We start from the raw sequence: 24974 nt of genomic DNA, 5'->3' as shown, positions 1-24974 counted from the left end.
CTGCCTTTCTTACATGAGCTGAAGCACAACATATTCTGCTCCATCCTTTGACCTTTATCCTATGTGTATCCCCCCGTTTCAAATGTGTTTCTTGTAAGCAGCATATTGTTGGATTATGGCTTTTAATCCATTCTGCTATCCGTCTCCGTTTTATTGGAGAGTTCATTCCATTCACATTCACAGTTATGATTACAATCTGTGTATTTCCCTCCAACCTCTTTCCCACCATTTGTGCTTTTAGCTCTCCCGTCTCCCTTCCCCTCCTCAATAGTATTCACTTTTCTCCCCCTCCTCCTGCAGCCTTCCCCTCCTTCTTTTGACCCCCCCTCCCTTTTAGTCCCCTTTACTCTTATTGCTTCTTTCCTCCCTTTTAGACACCCTCCCCTTTCTTCCCCCTTCCCCTCCTACTACCTATAGAGCTAGTTAGGCTTATCTACTTAAGATTATTGTTCCCTCCTTTGAACAAATCAGATGAGAGTACCTCTCAAACAATGCTCATCTCCCTCCCCTCCTTCCCTCTACTATAGTTTTGTACTTCTTCCTGTGATATAATTTGCCATTTTCTGCTTCCCCCTTTCCACACCTCCTATTACATTCCCTTCTCATACTTAAATCATATTTTTGACATGACATCATTTACTTTATGCCCGTTCCCTCTACATATATCCCTTTTATCATAATAGCTGCACAGTTCTCAAGATTAACAGGTATCATCTTCCCTTATAGGGAGGTAAACAGTTTGCCCTAATTGAGTAGCAAGTTTTTGTTTTTGTTTTTTCCCCTCTGTTTACCTTTTTATGATTCTCTGGAGACCTGCATTTGAAGATCAAATTGTCTATTGAGTTCTGGTGTTTTGGTCAGGAAGCTCTGGAAATCCCTTATTTCGTTGAATGACTTTCTCCTTGCCTGAAATGTTATGCTGAACTTTGCTGGGTAGTTGATCCTTGGTTGAAGTCCCAACTCCTTTGCCTTACGGAATATTGGGTTCCAATTCTTTCGATCTTTTAATGTAGAAGCTGCAAGGTCCTGTGTGATCCTGACTGTGTGTCCTTGATATTTGAATTGTTTCTTTCTGGCTGCTTGTAGTATTTTCTCCTTCACTTGATAGCTCTGGAATTTGGCAACTATATTTCTTGGGGTTTTGAGTTTGGGATCCCTTTCGGGAGGGGAACGGTGGATTCTTTCGATGACTATTTTGCCCTCTGAGTCTAGTACTTCTGGACAGTTTTCCTTGATGATTTCCTGGAAGATATTGTCCAGACTCTTTTCTTCATCATGGGTTTCTGGCAGGCCAATAATTCTTAGATTTTCTCTCCTGGATCTATTTTCCAGGTCAGTTGTTTTTCCAATTAAATATTTTACATTTTCTTCTATCTTTTCATTCTTTAGATTTTGTTTGACTGATTCTTGTTGCCTCATTGAGTCATTAGTTTCTACTTGCCCAATTCTAATCTTCATCGTAGTGTTTTCTTCAGTTAGCTTTTCCATCTCCTTTTCCATCTGACCAATTTTTCCCTTTAAGGAGCTATTTTCTCCATTTAATTTTTGTACTTCTTTTCCCATTCGACCAATTTTCCCAGTTAGGTTTTGGGTTTCCTTTTCCATCTGATCTATTTTCCCAATTAGGTTTTGGGTTTCCTTTTCCATTTGATTAGCTCTTCCTTTTAGGGAATTATTCTCTCCAGTTAGTTTTTGAACTTCCTTTTCCATTTCTTCAATTTTCTTTTTCAGGGTGATGTTCTCATCAGTGAATTCTTTTTTTATAGTTTTAAAATCATTGGCCAGTTTTTCTTTTATATCCTTCTTCAGACGTTCCAGGTAATCTAGTTGTGCTTGCGAGAAATTCATAGTCCCATCTGAGGTTTCAGATGGAAGTACAGTCTCAGCTCTAACCTCTTTGGTGTTTGTGTTTTGGTCCTTATCCCCATAGAAAGATTCTATGGTTTTTTCACTTTTCGTCTGCTTTTTCCGATTCATGATGTTGGCTGAGTGTTGTAGCTTTTGGTTCTTTCAGTCAGAAGGTACAGATCTTTAAGTTGAGCTGATGTGTGTCTAGGCTAAAAGCAGGCTTTTGTTTTTTGTTTCCCCATCAACCCTGGGGTTAGCTTGTTAGGTGTGTGGGAGGGGTGGTCTGGTCTCAGGATATCTCCTCAGCTGACTTGAGGCAAAGGCAAGGTCAGGGGATGGTGATCCCAGCTTCCCTATTGTCTTCCCTTTTCCCCTGGAGGGCTGGGGCACGCCTAGGAGCTAACGCGTGTTCCCGCCCCTCCTGGGGCTCGTCTCCCGGCTCTGAGGCTTGCCTGGGTCTCAGTGCGAATTTTCTCTGCCCTGGGTCGTCTGTCCCTCCAGCCGTCTCCGCCACCGTAGGAAGAATCCCCCTTTGCCACTTTTCCAGCCTCTGGTGTTATGAGACCACCCGCCCCCTTCTGCTGTTCCCGCTGATCCAGGATTAATCTGGGGAAAAATTTTATGGTTCCCTCATGGTCATCAGGGGGGAGGAGAGAGCACTTACTGATCACTCTGCCATCCCAGTTCCTGGAAGTTCAAGTAGCGACCCACCGAAGTCCGTCTTCAGGCTGAAGATTTCAAGGGCTGCTGCGCTGATGTCTGGCACTCAGCAGCTCTCACCGGCTCGGCCTGGCTTATCTCCTGCTCCGCTGGTCTCGCCCGCCACTCTCGGGCTCCTCTGGTCCCCTCCGCCCTGCCGCGCTGACCGCGCTGCGCTGTGCGCCGGGGTCTTACCCCCGCGGAACAGATCCCTCCCGTGGACCCTCCGGTCCAGCCTGGGCTCCGAATCCGTCAAAGTCCGTCACCCACTGGATTCTACACCTCCAAAGTCTGGTCAGACTCTCCCCCCAGAGATATCCAGAGGAGTTTTTCCAGGAGCTTAGGTGAGTTGTTGCTTTCACTCTGCCATCTTGGCTCCGCCCCCCAGCATACCAAGTTAATTTGAAAGAAATGGTATAAACTTAGAGCACTGATGATTTTCTACCTGCAGTTTTCTTTTCAATCATAGAATTTAAATACTTCAGGGAATGACTATGGATAAATCCACAATACCCAAGTGAAATCCACTCAGTCATGCAATGGTCTCACTGTACCTAGATGTCACAAAATACAAGTTATACTCAGGTATACAAAGATTTCAACAGGAGGGACCAACTAGAAGAAACTAGAGAAAAAGAAGGAAACAGACTTCTGGTTTTTACCAACCCACTTTTCTGCAGGTAAGCTAAGTTTCACATCTAATTGTTATGTGGAGGCAACAAGTGTACAACTTATAACACAAGTACACCAAAAAGAATAGTTTCATTCCAAGTACTGGAGAGTCAAATAATGACAGGAATCTGAAGGAACAGCCACAAAAGAAATTCCAACTGCTCTAAGATTAGTTACAATTAAAAAATAAAAATTTTAACTCAGTTCTGATCCACCCTCCATCAGATCAACACACCAGTGGTAAAATCATGGATGTCTGCTGTCCTTCACGTAATCTGCAGTGAATCACTGAGAGCTTCAGAAACATTTACAGCGGCCTCTCCAGAGACACAGACAGACAGACACTAATGACAGGAGACATCACTCCTCCACGTCTCAGCAGCTTAAATCTGATCTTTTCATCATTTTCCAGAATGTTAAGAAACATCAGCACCAAAGTTAAAAAGCATTCTTTTATAGCAACGGCTTCATTCAAGAGCCTTGTTCCATCCTCAGAAAGAGGCTTTAAAAAAAAAAAAGAGGGGAATAAGCATTTACCCAGTGCCTGCTATGTGCCAGGCACTGTGTTAAATGCTGGGAATATTAGCAACATCACCAACTAACATTCAGACAGCACTCACTGCTGCGTGCCAGCCTCTGTGCTTATTATCTCATTTGATCCTCACAACAACCCTGGGGAAGTGCTAGGATTATCCTCATTTTATAGATGGGGAAACTGAGGCAGACAGAGTTTGAGTCTTACCCAGGATCACATAGCGAATAAGTGTCTGAGACCAGATTCAAACTCAGGTCTTTCTGAATGACTCTAGAAGTAGAGCTTTACCCCCTGCGCCCTCTGGCAGCCTAAAAACAAAACACATCTCTTCTCTCTTCATGGTCATCAACTTAATGTTTCTTCACAATTAGAGAACAAAAAGGCCAAATGTGTCTCGCATATTAATTAATAAGAGTATATATATATATGTGACTACGTGTCGGTTAAAGCTGAACGCATTCAGTATTTTATTTGGACTCTTCCCAGCTAAAATATGCAACACCTTAAAAGGAAGTTTCATTTGAAATCTTAATTTTGGAGAAGGGTTGTATAAAAACTACATTAACAGATTAAAAAGTTAAGTTCAAGAAATGCATTATCTAAAGGAAATCACTTGTTATCAAAGATGAATTCTTTAAAATAAAGTTGAAACGTTAATTCAATCAAGGAAAACCAAAATGAAATAAAGAAGTTAGATACTGACATTTTGCCTGGTGTTACCCTTGACCTGTACCAGTTTACCTGGACCTAGACCTTGAGCTCGAGTGGGAGGATGAGCGTGAGAAAGATGGAGAGGGGGAAGATCGAGACTTGGAGCGACTTCTGTGGGATTTCTTTTTATTGCCGTCCTCCTCTTCACTGGCATCAAGATTGTATTTTGATGGATCTGCATCATCTTCATCCTCATCCTCATCCAACTTATATTTGGATAGATCTTCATCCTCATCCTTCTCTTCTCCTTCTGATTCTTTATCTTCAACTTCCTTTAAGATTGAGGCAGGACCAACTGCTTTCCCTCTATACTTTTTCTTTTTACGACCAAACTCGTCATACTCTCCATCCGATTCTTCCCGTTCAATGTACTCCACATTTTCTCCTTCGTTAAAGCCTCCACCGTAGCCCGTCCTTTCCTCCAGCTTGGCGTACTTGGGAGTGTTACACATATTGCACTCAGATCTCCTGGCCCAATTCACATTACTGCAGGTTTTACATTGCCAGTCATTAGCACTAAATAGGCCCCGGCTCTTCTCAGCAAGGGTCTTTCCAATTTCAGTTCCACCAGCTTTCATCATTTTAGCTTCATTTGTTTTTTCTCGACCACACCGGTTACAACTGGTTCTTCTTGCAAAGTTGACGTTTCCACATTTCTTATCCGGGCAGATCCAGTCGCCCTCGCTGACTCGGAAGTTCTTGGTGGACATCGTGGCCGCTGCCGCTGCCTCTGTCGTCGCCTCCACCCCGCTGCTGCCACCTCCCATCAATAGAACTTTTAAAAAACATTTAAGATTGAATATTTTTGGGTCTGTATACCCCATTATATTCTGTGATTGTGAAAGTAAACTCCTAGGAGGTAGAGATTTGTTAGGAACATACTTTCTAACTCTTCTATTAAGAGTTTTGCTTACATTTAAACTTACTGTCTCAGAACCTGAGAGTTTGATCAGCTTCAGAAAACCTTTCAGTTGGGTTGTAACCATTTTAGTCACATGCCCAGGACTAGGTTTGAAAATATTTTAGTGAGAAAATACAAAATAAATACCAAGAAAAGAAAAAAAACCATGGAATTTCAGAGCTGGAAGAGATTATTTCACACCCATAAGTATGGATATTAGCTCCATCTGTGCAGGTCACAATCCATCATGCAGCTAGATAACTGATTTAAAATTTTTTTTTTATTCATACCTTTTGGATATACACCAGTCATTTCTCAACTCCCTTCCCAAATGAACTCTCTCTTAGGACAAACAACAAAAACCAAATCAAAATCAGGCATGAAAAAAACACACTAGAGTGACCATATCTGACATGTACACTATTTTGTCCTAGTAGTACTCCACTTTTCTGATGTGAGGAAGAAGTTATGTTTCATTATCTGTTATCTAGGACCTTCACCTTTATAGAGTTCAGCTCCTTTTTGTAATATTTTCATTTATACTCTTCAAGTAATGGCATCTGTAGTTCTTGATTCTGCTTATTTCATTCTGCATGAGTTTATACAAATTTTCTTATTTATTTTAATTTCTCAGTCATTTCTTTAATGCGCAATAACATTCAATTGTGATAATTTATTCAGCCATTCACCAAATGATAATGGACACCCACTTTGCTTTCAGTTCTTTCTTACTGCAAAGAATATTGCTTTGAATATTTTGAAATATACTAGCTGTCTGTTTCATCTTTGAATTCCTTGGTCTAAGTGACCAGCAGCCACATCACTGAGTCAAAGGACATAGTTTAATCCTTTTCTTGAATAATTTAAAATTGAAGTCCAGAATGATGGACCAGTTCACAATTCCATCAACAGTTATTAATGTACCTGTCTTCTTACAGCTCTTTCAAATTTGACTTGTTCTCAGCTATTGTCTTTGATATTTTGTTAAGTGTTGGGTGAAATCTTAGAGATGTTTTAGTTTGCATGTCTTTTACTATTAGTGATTTGCAACTTGTTTTCATGGTCATTTATAGTTTGTAATTCTCATGAAAAGTATTTTCCCCATATGTCTTGATCACTTATCTTAGTTTCACATTGGCTGTATATTAGACTTTTATCAGTGATATTTAATGCAAATATTTTGCTTATTCCACCATTTTTGGTTTTTTCCAAAAGCTTTTTTTTGTTTTATACATCCTGATTTTTGTTTATGTTCTGTACATCCTTTAGATAGGAATAATCCACCATGGATGACTTACTTATAATTTAAAACTCCCCGTACACATACACACACATTCTCTGAGATGACTATGTACTTAATACAGACATTATTTAATAGTTCACCTCTGTCCATCCCTTTAATCGAGTAGATGAATTTCAGGACTCAATAAAACTTACATCCAAACTGAAATATAACTATGAACTGTGCAAATTTTCCTACAAAATCTGAACGGATGAAATGTGTTTTATCTGGTTTCCAATTTTCTGGATAAGTGGGAACTCTAATCAAGGTTGGCTAATCCTGGCAGAACTATCCTTGATCTTAGCTTTTAATAAGCCATGAAGCAGAAGCGACCAATTAAGATTAAGAGGTGCGGGAAATCAGTCATTTAAATTTTGCCATTGGTGATACACATTTGGAGTCTGAGGGACCCACAAATCCGGGCACCGAAATCAAAAAAGATGAGTGTGTATCAGAGGGGAAGGCATAAAATCCTGTAGGAAAGGGGTGGAACCCAGACCCTGAAGTGGGGGCATTACGTAATACATGGGGCTTGAGATCCATCTACCTCAAGCTGAGAAGCTAGCCCCAGAGACGCAGCGCTGGACCTGAAGCACTTAACCCTCATTTCAAATACCACCTCAGGCACTTGGCCGCGGGGCCGTGGCCAGGTCTTTCCATCGGTAAAATGGGAATAATAGAGAATCTACATCACAAAGCTGTGAGGCTCCGAAGAGAGCACAAGTAGTGTTTTCCAAGTCTTAGGGCACCGTCAGAACACTCGCTGTGATTGCGCCTAGGACAAGGGGGGCAACGGGGTGCGTGTGGTAGGACAAGGGGGGTGAGGGGTGCGTGTGGTAGGACAAGGGGGGTGAGTGTGGTAGGACAAGGGGGGTGAGGGGTGCGTGTGGTAGGACAAGGGGGGTGAGGGGTGCGTGTGGTAGGACAAGGGGGGTGAGGGGTGCGTGTGGTAGGCATCCTAGCCTGTCCAGCCTTGCGGCAGCCTCAGAGGGGGATGGAAACCCACGGGCGTCCGCCGCTCTCCCGAGGCCTAGAGCATCCCTGGCACAGGATGCCGACCCTCCCGGGTCCCCAGATGTACCCCTCCTACCTCCCAGGGAAAGGGGCGGAAGTCCCCGCGGGAAAAGCGGGAGGAAGCAGCGGCTTTTCTGGAAAACGGCGGGGACCCGGGAAGAGGGAAAGCGAGGACCACAGCCCAGCTTCGTGTGGTTGGCAACGGAGGAATCCAAGGAAGCCGCTCCCAGAGTGCTCTGCGCGGGAAGAGGGGGCGGGGCCGAAGGCCTGGAGAGTGAGGGGGATGGGCTTGGGGTGGGAAGGAGGAGACCTGTTGGAGAGGGTTCGAGCTCTAGCTGGGAAGGAGGGGCGGCGATCTGGTTGAGAGGGGTGGGGCTCTAAGAAGGAGGGGCAGAGCTTTAGGAAGGAGGCGAGGCGGGCTCCAGGAAGGGAGGGGATTGGGAGAGGCTTTAGGGGAAGGGGCGGGGCCCTGAGGAAGGGGACGGAGTTCAAAGAAGTGGGACTGTTTGTTTTTTTAGCTAATCTGTTTTTAAAGAAGCCCTTAGGGTGTGTCCAGAAAGTATTATGGAACATAAAACTGTGTGGTGGAGTGTTGGTTACTTCGCAAAGGTGTTTTTAAAGGAATCCTTAAGGTGGATCCTGAAAGCATTAAGAAAAACAAGCAAACAACAACAAAAAAACCCCAAACCCCCGAAAACCCCACTGGTCCAAAGGTTTTCACGGCTCACAGCGGAATGATACGGAATTGCAAAAACAAAATCTCAAACCCCAAACCGGAAGCAAAATAAATGTCCAAAAATAGGGCAATGGTTATTAAATAACTTGGGATACAATAGTGAAAGATAATACTGGTGCAACTAAGACTGACAGGTATACAAAATAGGAATACAAAAGAAATCTTGAAAGAGACGTATGAAATAATACGAGGTGGAAAGAAACCTGAAAACACTTAAGATCAAAAAAGGAAAAGTAGATCAGAAGAAAAAGGCAACGACTGCGACTTGAGATTTGAAATAACTGAAAAGTTATGAATTATTTATTTGTAAGTTCTGAATGACCAGCTAGGTGTTTTCTGCCAAGTAAAAAGGTATAAAGACAAAAGGACCTTACATTCTATTGGAACCATTTACAATACAAGGGAGGTGCCTGGGGAAATTCTGAATCAAACTAATGAGATTACTTGGTGTGAGATGCCTTTAGGCAATTAGTGGATTGTCAGGAATTCCTAGTGTTTATTTAAATAAGCAGAAGTTAATTGGAAGGAGAAGGATGAAGAGGAGATACAACCGCTACTTCCGATTTTTTGTCTGTTTTCGTCTGCTGCTGGAAAGGGTAATGGATAGATCGCTGGATCTGGAATCAGAGTTCAAATTCAATCTCAGATACTAGCTTTGTGACCCTGGGTTAATCACTTAACCCCTCGGTCTCTCAGTTTTCTCATCCGTAAGATGGGGAAAATAATAGCACTAGCCTTCCAGAGCTGTTGTTGAGAAGCAAATGAGATGATGATTGCAAAGTGCTTACCACAATGCCTGGAACCGTATAAATGTTAGCTATTATTATTGTTTCCCCAACAAAAATAAGTTAATTTAAGCAGCACGTGCTGTCAGCTTACTAAAAAAAAAAAAGCTAGCATTCACACGGTGTTTCAAGGCTTGCGAAGCTCTTTACAAATATTACCTTATTTTGGGGTGCTATTCCTATTTTATAGATGAGGAAACTGAGGCAGACAGATTGAGCTGCCCGGGATCACACAACTCACTTAGTGTCTGAGTCCGAATTTAAATTCAGGTCTTTCTGATCCAGGTTCAATGATCTAATCACTACTCTGGCAGCAGACAAGAGCAAGACACTTAGTTTCCACCTACCTGTTCTGAACATATTCTCTTCTTTGATCCTCACAATAACCTGGTTAGGAAAGCAGGAGTGAAACCTCCTTTCTGTCCCTATTTCTTATTGCCTCTTATTCTTTTTGTCCCTATTTCTTATTGCCTCTTATTCTTTTTGTCCCTATTTCTTATTGCCTCTTATTCTTGTTGTCCCTATTTCTTATTGCCTCTTATTCTTTTTGTCCCTATTTTGCAGGTAAGAAAACTGAGGTGGAGAGGTGGGGTGACTTGCAAGCATTAAACGTCAAATGCAGGATTCCCATTCAGGTCTCCCAGTCTCCAAGTCTCGGGCGGCAGCGTACACAGGCGGAACTCCCGGAAGGGGGGAACTTGAAGCGTCAGGGAGCCGGGATCCGAAGGGAGCAGCGAGGATGAACAACTTGAGGGGCGGGGCTTCGCTCGCTCTCCCCCTAGTCTCGAGCTTCGGCTCCAGTCGGGCAGTCTCGTCTCGCCTCGGCGGGACTCGGCTCTTATAACTCCTTCCCCCGCTCTCCCCTGGCCGGAACTTCGCCATGGCTCAGAAGCCGCAGCTCCGCGGGATGACCAGCCTGCGCTTCAACCAGGACCAGAGCTGCTTCTGTTGTGCCATGGAGACGGGCGTCCGGATCTACAACGTGGAGCCGCTGATGGAGAAGGGCCACCTGGATCACGAGCAGGTGGGCAGCGTGGCGCTGGTGGAGATGCTGCACCGCTCCAACCTGCTGGCCATCGTGGGCGGCGGCGGCAGCCCCAAGTTCTCGGAGATCTCGGTGCTGGTCTGGGACGACGCCCGCGAGGGCCGGGACAGCCAGGACAAGCTGGTGCTCGAGTTCACCTTCACCAAGCCCGCCCTGGCCGTGCGCATGCGGCACGACAAGATCGTCATCGTCCTGCGGAACCGCATCTACGTCTACTCCTTCCCCAACGACCCGCAGAAGCTGTTCGAGTTCGACACCCGCGACAACCCCAAGGGCCTGTGCGATCTGTGCCCCAGCCTGGAGAAGCAGCTGCTGGTCTTCCCGGGCCACAAATGCGGCAGCCTCCAGCTGGTGGACCTGGCGAGCACCAAGCCCGGCACGTCGTCGGCGCCCTTCACCATCAACGCGCACCAGAGCGAGGTGGCCTGCGTGTCCCTCAACCAGCCGGGCACCGTGGTGGCGTCCGCCTCGCAGAAGGGCACCCTCATCCGCCTCTTCGACACGCAGACCAAGGAGAAGCTGGTGGAGCTGCGGCGCGGCACCGACCCTGCCACCCTCTACTGCATTAACTTCAGCCACGACTCCTCCTTCCTCTGCGCCTCCAGCGACAAGGGCACCGTGCACGTCTTCGCCCTCAAGGACACCAGGCTCAACCGAAGGTCCGCCCTGGCGCGAGTGGGCAAGGTGGGCCCCATGATCGGCCAGTACGTGGACTCGCAGTGGAGCCTGGCCAGCTTCACCGTCCCTGCTGAGTCCGCCTGCATCTGCGCTTTCGGCCGGAACACCTCCAAGAACGTCAACTCCGTCATTGCCATCTGTGTGGACGGCACTTTCCACAAGTACGTCTTCACCCCGGACGGGAACTGTAACCGGGAGGCCTTCGACGTGTACCTGGACATCTGCGACGACGATGACTTCTGAGAGACCTGTCCTCCCGCTCCTCCCCACCCCCCACCTCGCTGGGGGCCTTCTCTCTTCTTCAGGTGAGGCGCAGGGTCTTTAATTTCTGAGAACCCCTCTCCCAACCGCTCCATAGGCTCATTCAACTTTAGGACTTCAACTTCAAGTAGCAGTCTGGCTCCCTCACTTTTCATTTGCTTCACAGAGAAGCCCCAACCACAATGCCTGACACAAAGCGTTTAATAAATGCTCTGTCATTCCGTCTATCTCTTCATATGTTTATATCTCTATCTCTAACTCTTTATAGTTACATTTCTATTATCTTTATATCTCATATCTCTGCCTCTATATATCTATTTCTATCTCTATATAATCTCATTCTGTCTCTATTTCTGTTTCTTCCTCTGTAATTCTGTTTCTTTCTCGTCTCTCTGTCTTCCTGTCACTGTTTATCTATAGTTATATCTATCTGCCTGCCTTTCCATCTATCACCAAACTAGACCCAGAGATTCTGGAAGATTTGGGGGAAGGGAGAGTGTAAGAGGTAGGCTAGTAGAGAAATTTATCCAATTGGAGAAACAGACTTCACTTCCTCCCTAGGGAAAGAAGGAAATAAATCCATCAGTTAAAAAAGAAAACGGGTATGGGAGAGGGTGAAGATGATTTTTCATGTCAATTTCAGTTGGAAGTGTTTTCTTTCCCCCTCGTGGGAAAGATATGGGAGGAGACTTAATTAAAAAACGTTGAGTAATTTCTTACTTGGGTCCAGTCAATACTAGATGTTGAGAATGCAAATGAAAAACTGCAGTCTCTGCTCTCATGGTATTTATAATGGGAGGGAAGGGGTGAGATAACAAAGTATAAAAATAGTCTACAAGCTAGAATGTAATAAAATTAAAGGAGATGTGAAGATGTTCTATGCTTTTTCAAATCTTTCAAAACGTTTCATTTGTATCTCATTATTGTACCAATTTGTACTTTCTAATTTGCCTTATAGTTATTTATGTGGCTTATTTTCCTTATAGATTGTAAACTTCTTGAGGGCAAGAGTATTAAACTGCTGTTTAATAAATATTTGCTTTATTTGCCTCCAGTGTAAACTTGTTTACCCCACAGTTCTTAAGTTAATAACATGCAGGCAATTGGCAACAAATTATCTAATTCTCTAAAAGGAAAATCATCAGTGTGTGTATTCCTTTTACCAGATAAAACTCTTCCATACCTTCTGATCCTCTGTAATAATTATTCAATTTCCTTTATAATTCTATGTACTGTATTTTTTTTTTTGTATTTAAAAACATTATTCTAAGAAGGGGTCTCTAGGCTTCACCATACTATCAAAGAGGTCTGGTCTGTAACTCAAAAACAAGATTAAGAATCCAGTCATAAAATTTTATAGGTATCAGTGCAATTCATCACATTTCATAGGTATCAGTTTAGTGCCCAACGGTGTTCCTCTTTTTATCTCTGTTGTTGCGTGACTGACCCACTTCCTTTTTTGATCAGGTATTTCCTGGATGATATCCTTACATCACTTCCTACATGCAGGTAGGTCATTGTTGGAAATGTGCTTTGGCCTACATGTGTCCACAGTGTACCTCTCCATTGCCTTTTAGATAACCTGCAATTTTGATTTGCCGGAAATTGTGGTATTCCAGCATTCACAGCCGTACCAAAACAGCATCACCTTGAAAACATTAGTTTTTGAAAGCTGAGATTTTATGTCAAGAAGCAGCTGGGTATCATTATAAGGACTGTAATTTTTCAAGTGCAATGCAGCTTGCTTTCTTGGAACTATTCAATTCTGAGCCCAACTCATTGACCATCTACACACTGGCCAGTGAACTGCATATCATAATCTAGACAATAGAACTTTTTGATGTCTTTGTTTTTTCTTGAACTCCTGTTTGAGTAATGGTGGATCTCATTGAGAAGACGGGACTTGATATAATCAGCATGATATTATCCTAAAAGAGGAGCATCTGGAGTAAGTAATCCTAAGGCATCCCAGCAGCATCCACATGGACCCTACACTGAACATCCTCCATGACAGTGGCAAACACCTTTAGCAAGCATATGGTTTTATGCTTCACTTGACATTAATAATCAGAGGGTTGTTGAACAGTTATCTGTGTTTGCATTTAACAAATCAGATCTTTTATGATCTTAACACACACATGAGAAACTCCTTGGAGGAGGCCTTTAAAGGTTGTGTTTTGCCTTTTTTTTTGTAATCAACAACTAATAAATACAGTGAGATCTTATATTCTTTGTACCTTTCAGTTAATCATGTGACTAAAAATGTGAGATTTTCTAAACATGAGAAAGTAGTTATATAAGTTGGTACTTACTATTCTCTTGTTTACTTTGTGGGAGATAGTTTTACTGTCAGTGATTTCTTTCTCGCTTTTAATATCTTTGCTCTTTCCTGAAGTAACTTGTAAAATTATCTCTCTGCTTTTAAGATTGTATCACCTTCATCAAAGACTAGATCTGGGGGCCTCTTTGATCCAGCTAGTCTTCTTGACTTAATCTTCTCACATTCCAGTACTGCTTCCCAAATAGTTTTGAGAACTCAGGTATTTTCCACTGTCATTGATGATAAAAGGAGATCATTACAAAAATACTGACATGTTATCTTCTTGCCAGTTTCACCTGTCAATATTCTGGGAATGATATTACTTATTTAGATCTGTTGCCGAACTTTTTGCAGGCTTGAGCTTGTCTCCAGTGCTTTTTTTTTTTTTGCCATTTTATAAGGTTATAATCTTTTGCCATTTTAAATGTTTCTTTTCCATTTTATTAAAAAAAAACTTTATTGAGACCTTGTTTTAAAATCACCCTCATTTCTAAATATATACCCCCTTCTATCTAGCAAGTAATCCCTTCTGACAAAGATTTTTAAAAGGAGCAATTCAGCAAAATAAATCAACACTTCAATAAAGTCTAAAGTATATATAATATTTTCTACCTCCACAAATAGGGGAGGATTCTTTTCTCAGTTTTTCTTATTCATTGTAATTATACAACACTCAGATTTAAAAAAAAAAAATCTTTCCCTCTGTTGAAAAAAAAATCAGTTGTGTACTCTGCATTGAATCACTAATCTTCCAGAAATAATTTTATTTAAGGTTAATCTAATTCCAAGATGTGGAGAGATGTCCAAAATGACAGTCTTCCCATGCCCTCTAATAAATCTGTCCAAGTCCAGTTTAGGTAACATTTAAAGTAATGGTTCTCAAATCATTTGGTCTCTGGACTTTTTTATATTCCGTTTTATACTCAAAATTATTGAGGACCACAAAGAACTTTTTATGTCGGTTATATCTATCATTATTTGTCGTATTAGAAATTAAAGCTAATATTCATTAAAAATATTATATTAGCATTTTATGAGAAATAACTTTTCCTTAAAAAAGCAAGAAGTGGCATTCCTTTACATATTTTTCCTTAGTAGTAACTTTTTTTTTCTAAGTACATGTAAAGATAGTTTTCAACATTCATTTTCATAAAATTTTGAGTTCCAAAATTTTCTCCCTCCTTTCCTCTCAGTCCTTCACTCTCCCCAAGACAGCAAGCTGATATAGGTTATACATGTACAGCTGTGTTAAATATATTTCCACATTAGTCATGTTGTGAAAGAAGAATCAACAAAAGGGAAAAACCAGGAGAAAGAAAAACAACAAAAAAGGTGAAAATAGTATACTTGGATCTGCCTTCAGACTCCATAGTTCTTTCTCTAGATGTGGTTAGCATTTTTCATCATGAGTCTTTTGAAATTGTCTTGGATCACTGTATTGCTGAGAAGAGCTAATTTTATTATAGTTAATCATTGCGTAATGTTGCTGTTGATGTGTACAATGTTCTCCTGGTTCTGCTCACTTCACTCAGCATCAGTTCATATAAGTCTTTCCAGGTTTTTCTGAAATCCTCCTGCTCATCATTTCTTATAGCACAATAGCTTTCCATTACCTTCCTATACCACAACTTGTTCAGCCATTCCCCAATTGATAGGGAATTTCTAATTCTTTGCCACCACAAAAAGGGCTGTTATAAATATTTCTGTACTTTCTTTTTCTTTTGATCTTTCTTATGATCTCTTTGCAATATAGAGTTAGTAGTGGTATTACTGGATCAAATGGTATGCACCATTTGGTTGCCTTTTGGGTATAATTCCAAATTGCTCTCCAGAATGGTTGGATCAGTTCACAACTCTGCCAACAATGCAGTGTGTTCCAATTTTTCCACATCTTCTCCAACATTTATCATTTTCCTTTCCTGTCATACTAACCAATCTGAGAAGTGTGAGGTAGTACCTCAGAGTTGTTTTAATTTGCATTTCTCTGATTTAGAGCATTTTTTCATGTGATTATAGATAGCTTTAATTTCTTCCTCGGAAAACTGTCTGTTCACATCCTTTGACCATTTATCAATTAGGATGTTTTATATATTTTTGCAAATCTCTTTTAATTTCTAGTTTAGTAGAAGATAGCTTGATTATCATGTCTGCTTCTGCAATCCATCAATTGTGATTTTTTTTAAGCTGAAGTATGTGAAGAATCATGCTTCATACAGGTAGTTAGAAAAGGGAGGAATATTTTAATAGGCAAATAACATCTTAGCTTTATTATGAAAAGTAGCTTTGACCTTATGTATCCCCTGAAAGGATCTCTAAGGACCATCCTACACTGAGAACCTTTGATTTAGTAGAATCCAGGAAAAAAAATCAAGATATGTAACAATACGGTTCTAGGTTAACATTTTGAATAGTTGAACAACTATAACTCTACCTCCTCCAAGAAGACTCTCCCAGAGGAATCAATAGGTTCTTCCCACATATATATATATATATATATATATATATATATATATGGAAAATCTTGACTAAATTGAATGCTTTCCACTGAGTGGAAGAGGGTTCTCCTCATGGAGTAGATCCTAGTTTAATCCCTTTAAGGGATTCCAAATTACTCTGGTTGGACGAATTCACTGCTTTACGAAAAATGTATTAGTGTGCTTATCTTGACATGACCCAGTGACTATTTCTCTCATTTGTCATCTTTGCCAATTTTCTACATGTGTGGGAAAACTTCAGAGTTGTTTTGATTTATATTTTTCTCATTACTAGTAATCTGGCTATTAACAGTTTGCAGTTATTTTGAGAAATGTGTATGTATTAAGGAATGGCTTTTGGTCCTCCATCCCACTTTAAAAAATGCATTAATATTTAGTAATCTCCTTGGTTGCCATGTTCTCTGCTCAGCAAAGTGATCAAGTAACTGGTTAAGGTGGTTTCTGAGCCCCCTTGGCCTCTACATTCTGACCACTGTTTTATGTTGAAGCTTCCATAGAAAAAAGTATTAATGTTAATATTTCTGCCTTTCACATTTCCCATTTTGGAGACATTGATGGAGATATTGAAGCTGTTATAATTGTGAACAGTGTCCTATTATTTTTTCCTTTCCTTAGTAAGCAGGGCCCTCCTTCCTACGTGGATCCCCCAACATCTACCCCACGTTCAAAGCACTTTGTGAGTCAGTATCCACTTACAGCTCATGAAACCCACCAGTGTTTCCTTTACAAGCCAGCTTGGAAGTAATATTACTTCAAAGTAAAATAACACTCAATTAGAATCATGTGATAGGCAAGATGAAAGAAATGTTTTCTAAATATTTTTTTAGGCTCCCAAACCTCATGAAAAAAGAAATTTATACATCAGATTTAGGATACCTAACATTAAATTCACAAGACAAATAAGACATAAACAACACAGAAGATAAAAAACCTCATGAAATAAGATCAAAGAACTCAAATACTTAAGAGTTCTCATTCAATAAACTACACCCCAAATCACTTTGGGCAGTATCACAGGCTTAAGGTCTCTGCTAATAACTCCCCCCACTATAGTGATTCACTTGAACCTCTGTTTATCCCTTAAGAAGAGGCAGACATGGATTCAGCCTAGCTACACATACCACACAAAGAAAAGAAAGAAATGGAGGTAAGAAGAGGAGCAAAGATGACAAGGAAAATGACCAATGTTAAGAGGGGCTGCTGGAAAATAAATACATTAGTGCATTATTAGAGCTGTGAATTAGCATGACCATTTTGGAAAGCAGTCTAGAATTATGTGTGCCCCGAATTCATGAAACTGTACCTTTGACCTAGTGATACCACTACTATGCCTGTACCCTAAAGAGACCAAAGAAAAAGGAAAAGGACTTTAGGAAAAAGGAAAATGCAAAAATATTTATACTAGCTCTTTTTTTTTTTTTAGCAGTAAAGAACTGGAAACTAAGGGGGTACCCATTAATTGGGTAATGGTTGAACAAAATATGTCATACAAATGTAATAGAATATTATTGCACCATAAGAAATAACCAAAAGGATGGTTTCAGAGAAACATGGGAAGATTTGTATGAAGACATGTAGAGTGAAGTGAACAGAAATCAACAAAACGATCAGTGAAAAGGTATTTATTGCTATCTGCCAGGCACTGTGTAAGGAACTAAGGATACCAAGAAAAGCCAAACTAGTTTGCCTTCAAGAAGCTGTCAATTTAATAGAAAAGACAACAAACAAATAACTGTACAAACTAGATAGACACGGGATAAATTGGACATACTCTCAGGGAAGATGCTAGCATTAAAGAGGACCAGGAAAGGCTTCTAGCAGAAGGGATTTTAGCTGAGGCTCAAAGGAAGCCAGGGAAGCTAGGAGGCAGAGCTGAGTAGGAAGAGTGTTTCAGCCTTGGGGGACAGCCACTGAAAATGCCCAGTATTAGAAGGAGTGTCTTGTTTGAGCAATAGCAAGGATGCCAGTGTCACTTGACTATAGAGTATGTGGAGGAGTAAGGTGTAAGAAGACTGGAAAAATAGGAAGGTGTTGTGTTATAAAAGACTTTAAAAACTAAATAGGGGATTTATATTTGATCCTGAAATTGAGGAAATCTGGGAAACCACTGAAATTTATTGGAGGCAAAAGGTCAGACCTGTGCTTTAGGAAGATCATTGTGATGCTGAGTGAGAATAACTTATATAGGAAAACAACATTGTGTAAATAAACAACTTTCAAAAGACTTAACTAATCCACAAAATGACCAATCAGGATTACAGAGTCCCAGTGAACTCTTAGGAAGTACCACTTCCTTAATAGAGAGGTGTCAGTATTCCCAATGAGGAGAAAGGTGAGAACAAGTATTTATTAGGTGCCTGCTCTGTGCCAAGTACAGTGCTAAGTGCTTTACAAATATCTCATTTTATCCTCATAACAGTCTTGTGAGGTAGGAGCCTTTATTGTTCCGTTTTACAGTTGAGGGAACTGAGGCAGACAGAGGTTAAATTAACACAGCTAGTAAGTGTCTGAGGTGGGATTTGAACTCAGGTCTTGTTGACTTCAGGCCCAGCACTCTAACCAAAGTATCACCAAGAAGCCTTTTAAATAGGACAAGCACCTGGATTTGCCTCCAAAATACAGAGGGGACTGAAGATTCCCAAACTCAGAAAGCTGTGCAGTGGTGGCAGCAGGCATCAAGGAGTTCATGGAGGGAAACTAGAGATGAGTGACTGAATAAAAGAGAAAGGCTTAATTAAAGGCCAGATGACTAAGGGAGAAAGCCTAAATGAAAACCCAGCTCACAGACAAATAAGCCAACCCAGAGACTCATACAGAAAGCAAAATGAGGAAAAATTCAAAATAGAAGCCAAAGCACTACAAGCAAATGTTCTATGCTCTGATGGAAAGTGAACCAAATTTCCTGATTGAAAAGAGATCATGGAATAATAGCATGAAACTCCAGGGTGATTCAAAAAGAAAACTTAGAAGAAAATATTGGGAAGGAAATTAGGTTAGAAATCAGTGCTCAGAACTTTGAAGGTAATGACGGAAGATGTAAAACATTGCACTATTAGACTCAATTCCTTTGTTGCTTAATTTTGCAGAACTGCTTTTATCCCCTCTTTGTTATAAGTAATAGCATTCTGGGTAGGGAAAAGGGAAGAAAAGTACTTGAAGAGAAAAGTGATGTTTAAAACAAAAGTTCGATTTTTTAAAGAGAAAAAAAGAGAAGATATGATGGAGATTTTCACCGAAGAAGTGGAGGCTCTGAAAGGAAAAAATGAAAAGTTTAAAATGCAAAATATAGAAACAGAAGAGAATCAAGACCATAAAAACATAAAAGAACACATGAATGAACTCTTTATGAGCTAAAGTAATTGTTCTTGGAAGTCTGGATGCACAGAGATAATTTAAGGTTTACAGGTTTTTCAGAAGAATATAACAAGTAAAATCTTTAATGTCATACAACGGTAAATAATTCAAGAAAATTATCTGAAACAATATGATAAATTGACAATACTATTTTAATTCAGTGCCATACCAATCAAACTACTAATGGATTATTTTATAGAGGTAGAAACTTTATAAAAATGAAATTTATGTGAAAGAACCAAAGGTCAAAAATCTCAAGGGTAGTAATGAAAAAAAGTGGGAAGGGGCTCTGTCAGTACCAGATCTCAAGCGATACTACAAAGTGGTAAATATTAAAATGGTTAAAAAATAGAGAGTCCCAATCAGTGGAACAGGTTAGATTCATAGAATAGAGAAGCAAACAAACAGTAGTATAATGTTTGATAAAATCCCCAAACTTCAGTTACAGGAGTAAGAACACAATAATTGATAAAATGGATGGGAAAACTAGAAAGCACTTTGACAGAAATTAGGCAGAAGTCAACTTTTTTTTTTTTTAATTTTGTAATGTTTAACAATCACTGCCATACAATTGTGATTTTATCCCCCCCACCTACCCCCTACTCCCCCCCTCCCTCCCCACGACTGCATACAATTCTGTATAGGTTCTACATATACTTTCCTATTGAGTATATTTTCACTATAGTCATGCTATGTAGTCAGACTAAGATAAATGAAAGAAATCGTATAACAAATCAGAACATGATACACAAACACATACACATACACAAACATGATCTGCTACAATATGTGAGTGACTTCCATATTTCTCTCTCTGAGTGTGGCAGGCATTTTGCCTTGAGATCCTCCATTGGGATTTTTTTTTTTTTTTGGTAAGAAGTTCTTGTGTTATTACAAAAATCTAAGTCTACCAGAAAAAACTCTCACACACTGTGGTTGTTGCTGTGCATAAAGTTCTCCTGGTTCTGCTCCTTTCACTCAGCATCAGGTCATATAAGTCCTTCCAGGCCTCTCTGAAGTCTTCTTGTTCATCATTTCTTATGGCACAATAGTACTCCATTACATTCATATACCATAATTTATTCAGCCATTCCCCAATTGATGGACATCCCCTTGACTTCCAGTTTTTGGCAACTACATAGAGTGCTGCTATAAATATTTTTGTACATGTGGGACCCTTTCCCATTTTTATGATCTCTTGGGGATATAGTCCTAGTAGCGATATTGCTGGGTCAAAGGGTATGCACATTTTTGTAGCCCTTTGGGCATAGTTCCAAATTGCTCTCCAGAATGGTTGGATGCGCTCGCAGCTCCACCAACAATGAATTAGTGTTCCAACTTTCCCACATCCTCTCCAGCATTTATCATTTTCTTGTTCTGTCATGTTTGCCAATCTTATAGGTGTGATGTGGTACCTCAGAGTTGTTTTGATTTGCATCTCTCTAACCAATAGTGATTTCGAGCATTTTTTCATATGATTACAGATAGCCTTAACCTCTTCCTCTGAAAATTGCCTGTTCATATCCTTTGACCATTTATCAATTGGGGAATGACTTGTATGATTATACATTTGGATCAGTTCTCTATATATTCTAGAAATGAGGCCTTTATCCCCGAGCTTAGCTGTAAAAATTCTTTCCCAATTTACTACATCCCTTCGGATTTTGGTTGCATTGGGTTTGGTTGTGCAAAAACTTCTCAGTTTAATGTAATCAAAGTTATCCATTTTGCATTTCATAATGCATTCTATCTCTCCTTTAGTAAAGAATTCTTCCCTTCTCCATAGATCTGATAAATACACTATTCCTTGCTTCTCCAGTTTATTCATGGTATCAATCTTTATACCTAAATCATGTACCCATTTGGACTTTATTCTTGTGTACGGTGTCAGGTATGGGTCAGAAGTCAACTTTTTATGCTATATATAAAGATAAACTCCAAATTGGTATGTATATAAAAGGTGACATCATTAGAAAAAATTAGAGGATCAAGAAATCACCTTCCAGATCTATGAATAATGGAAAAAATCTATGACCAAACAACATTAAGAGAATCATAGAAGATAAATGATTTTCATTATATAAATTTTAAAAGTTTTTGTACAAACAAACCTAATGTAGTTAAAGTGAAGAAACGAGAACAATATCTTTGCTGCAAGTTTCTCTGATAAAGATCTCATATCCAAGAAATAAAAGGAATTGATGAAAATTTAAAAGACTAAGAACCATTCTCCAAGAGATCATCGGTCAAAGGATGTGAATAAGAAATTTTCAAAGGAAGAAATCCAAGCTATCCACAACCATGTTAAAAAAAAAATTCCAAATCAATAATAATGTAAATTAAAACAACTCTGAGGTTCTACTTTACACTCATCAAATTGCCAAAGAAGTCTCAGGAAAATGGCAAATGTTGGAGCGGCTATGGGAAAACATGCACACTAATGCACTGTTGGTAGAACTGTGAGTTAACTAATCCAGCCAATTTGGAAAATGATTTGGAACAATGCCCAAATATTGTGCTCGTATCCTTTGAATCAGCATTACCACTACTTGACCTGTACTTCAAAGTTAGATCAAAGAAAGACCTGTATGTAAAAAACAAAACAAAACCCCAAACCCTAGAAGCTAAGAGATTCTTTTGGGGAGTTGCTAAACACCTTATTGTACATGTATATAATGAGATATTTATTGTACCAAAGGAAATTATGAAATGAACAGTTTCAGAGGAAACTGGTTAGAACTTTATGAACCAAAGCAGAATAAAGTGATTGAGACTAGAACAATTTGTACGATGACAACAACATTACGGATTTTAAAAAACTTTGAAAGGCTTCAGAACTCTGATCAACGTAAGGTAAACCATGAATCCAGAGGACCGAAGACAAAATATGCCATCCCTCCCCACTAGAGGGCTTATAGACTTAAAATGGAGCTTGAGACACTTTATATGTGGCCACTGGGGGAATTTGGTTTGTTGAGCTGTGAACATTTGTTATGAAGATTTTATTTATTTTTGAGTTGTTCAGTTGGGGGGGAGAGTGGGAAGGAGAAAGAAGTATGTGCACAGATAAGTTTTAAAATGTTTAAAGAAAACTATGTGTCTTTGAATAAAGATGATGAAACACTGTTTGAATGACTACACAGATTACCTGCCCCCAAAAGCATCAGCCCACTCTTCAAATTGTGGTGTTAAACTTTGACATTTCTAATATGAATAAATTTTGCAAGGAGCCAAGAGAATATCAGTTATTAAGTCTTTGTACTGAATTCAAATAAACCAGAATTACTCCACAGTCATGAAAAATCAAAGAACAGAATGGATTAATGTGTTCCAAAAAGTAAAGGAACTTAAGCTCCAACCCAAAATAATGTATTTTGAAAAACTTAACCTAAGCATAAATGAAGAAAGGTAGACCTTCAATAAAAGATAGATATTTGAGACATTATCTACCAATTCCCAACCCCTAAAAAACCCCACCAAAAACAAAAACCAGGAACTGAATGTTTGACTTAACAAACATGCCAAATAAAAGAAAAACAAGAAATCTAAGTAAGTACAATTACCAAGAAAATATTAAATAAGAAAATTCTCATATTTGTAGGCTTGTTTAAAAAACAAGCTGAGAAGTAAAAGAACAAAAAGGAATCATCAAGGAACAAAAAGAATTTTAGGGACTCATGATTTTAGGGACATTTAAAGAACCGGGAGAAAGGAAAGAAGAATAGTTAAATTAATATTCCATGTATTAAATTCCATGAACCCCTTATAAGGAAATCAATATATCTTGTTAGCAAGAAAGCAGCAGGAATTCATGCTAACAGGGAGAGGGGAGATGAGAGAGTTAGAGAAGCTGTCATTGCTTTCCAAACATCCAAATATCAACCATAAAGACATAGTTTGGAGCACCTAGATGGCTCAGTGGAGAGAACACCACCCTGGGGTCAGGAGGACCTGAGTTCAAATTGGAGCTTAGACACTTGCTGCTTCCTAGCTGTGTGACCCTGGGCCCAATCACAAATAATGAAATTGAGCAAACCATAAAATAACTATCAAAGAGAAACTGCAGGAAGGGGTCGAACGATAGTCCAGAAATATTTATCTCTGTGCTATACAAGTTATTTTCAAAAATTGAGAAAGGAAACATTCTATAAAACTACTTTTATGAGACAAAATTTTAATACCTGACTCAGGGAAGGATAAATCAAAGAATGATAACTATAGATGAATATCAGTAATGAATATTTATCAAAAATTATTGAAGTTGTGATTTGTTTTATTCTGGAAAAACAGTTTTTTAAAATAAGTAACTGAAATGTTCATACCCTTTGATTCAGATTTCACTGGGACACATATACCTCCAAGTAGGCCAAAGATAGAAAGAAAAGTCCCGTATGCACTAAAATGTTTAAAGCAGCATTTTTTTTGTGGTTTCTACTAAACACTAGTATACCTATAAATTAGAGAATGGCTAAACAAATTATAGTTCATGAATATAAATAGCATATTACAAAGCTGTAAGACATTATGAATTTAAAGAATTCAGAGAAGCATGGGAAAACATTAACTGATGCAAAAGAAATAGTCAGGAAAACAACATAAACAATGACTACAAAGGTAAAAAAGTCTGAAACAGAATTGCTTTGTAATTATAATGACCAGCATTGACCCTGGAGAAGAACTGAGAAAGTGCACTTTCTTTTCTTCTAAGATGGAGGACTTCAAGTGTCAAATATTATACATACTGTCAGATTTGGTTGGTGTATTGGTTAATTTTGGTGAACTTCTTTTTTCCCCCTCCTTTTAAAATCTTTGTTACAAGGGACAACTTGCTGAATAGTGGAGACAGAATATATTTAAAAATGAATGTGATGTAAAAAGCAAAAGATCAGTAAAAATAAAGATTAAAAAAATAAATTTAAATAGTATCATGAGTAACAAGAAAGATCCTTTCCTCCAGTTGGGACAGGAGTTTCCAACCTTTTTTGCTTCTCTGTCCCCCTTGGAATCCCTTACCATGCCCCCTATTTAATATGAAAGGAAAATAAATTGGAGAGTTTACTGTTCATATGCACATAATAAAACATTAATGTTTCATAAAGACAACTATGTTTGGTAAATAAGAACTTTTTGTGTTGTTTGTTTCTCTAGAGAGCTGCTGATGCCTTTTAGTGATGCCATTAGGCTGTGGACTTCTTTCTCCGCTGAACTGGGGTCTTCTGTTGTTCTGTTCTTTTTGCATCATGGCCTCTGATACTCCTTCCTGGCATCTCCACTAAACTGCTCTATGCTGTCCTCTGCTGGTTTCTACATTGAACTGCAGCTACTTGGATCTCAGTTTTTACCTCCTCACCCTGGGACCATGGCCCCTTTTTAAAAAAATTCTGGTTATTAGCCAGCCAATTAATTAGAACTATCCATAAGCATTTAAGTCTTTCTTCTTAGCTGAGTTTCTCTACTGTTATCATCTTAATTTGGGTTATAATTAGAAATTTTCTTTTAACTTTTATCATACCACTGGTTGCCAGCCTGGGTTGCTAAAAATCATTGTGGGAGCTCTTCATAGTAAACTGTAAAGGGTCTCTTTGGTGAGAACTGTGTTGAGAAGATTCGTTTTAAAACCCATCATAACCTTAGTTGA

At 39.6% G+C, this 24974-nt stretch overlaps 3 protein-coding genes across 9 annotated transcripts in view; 1 reads left to right on the top strand and 2 right to left on the bottom strand.

Annotated features, from left to right (window-relative positions):
- Positions 1–7866, bottom strand: part of IFT88 (intraflagellar transport 88) — a 122936-nt gene extending 115070 nt beyond the window's left edge. For all 5 annotated transcript variants that reach the window (XM_072611677.1, XM_072611680.1, XM_072611678.1 and 2 more), the window contains exon 1: positions 7739–7866. The gene's annotated coding sequence lies outside the window, so the exon portion shown is untranslated. The remainder of the gene's footprint in view (positions 1–7738) is intronic.
- LOC140505568 (uncharacterized) lies at positions 4443–5520 on the bottom strand. The gene has a single exon (XM_072611686.1). It carries the CDS (start codon positions 5449–5451, stop codon positions 4492–4494), a length of 960 nt encoding a protein of 319 aa, XP_072467787.1. The 5' UTR covers positions 5452–5520; the 3' UTR covers positions 4443–4491.
- Positions 7855–24557, top strand: WDR45 (WD repeat domain 45). Of its 3 annotated transcripts, none has more exons than XM_072611683.1 (3): positions 7855–7936; positions 9748–11211; positions 12635–12768. In XM_072611683.1, the coding sequence occupies exon 2, from the start codon at positions 10064–10066 to the stop codon at positions 11147–11149; it is 1086 nt and encodes a 361-aa protein (XP_072467784.1). In that variant the 5' UTR covers positions 7855–7936; positions 9748–10063; the 3' UTR covers positions 11150–11211; positions 12635–12768. The 3 variants fall into 3 exon arrangements, with proteins under 3 accessions (XP_072467784.1, XP_072467785.1, XP_072467786.1); XM_072611684.1 differs by lacking the exon at positions 7855–7936 and adding an exon at positions 24485–24557 and having other exon boundaries at positions 9611–11211; positions 12635–12676; XM_072611685.1 differs by lacking the exon at positions 7855–7936 and having other exon boundaries at positions 9611–11211; positions 12745–12868.
- The last annotated feature ends 417 nt before the right edge of the window (positions 24558–24974 follow it).

Source organism: Notamacropus eugenii, chromosome 5, assembly GCF_028372415.1.
Source record: "Notamacropus eugenii isolate mMacEug1 chromosome 5, mMacEug1.pri_v2, whole genome shotgun sequence".
In the NCBI taxonomy this organism is placed as follows: Eukaryota; Metazoa; Chordata; class Mammalia; order Diprotodontia; family Macropodidae; genus Notamacropus; species Notamacropus eugenii.
This window is presented reverse-complemented; position numbering and strand designations above follow the sequence as displayed.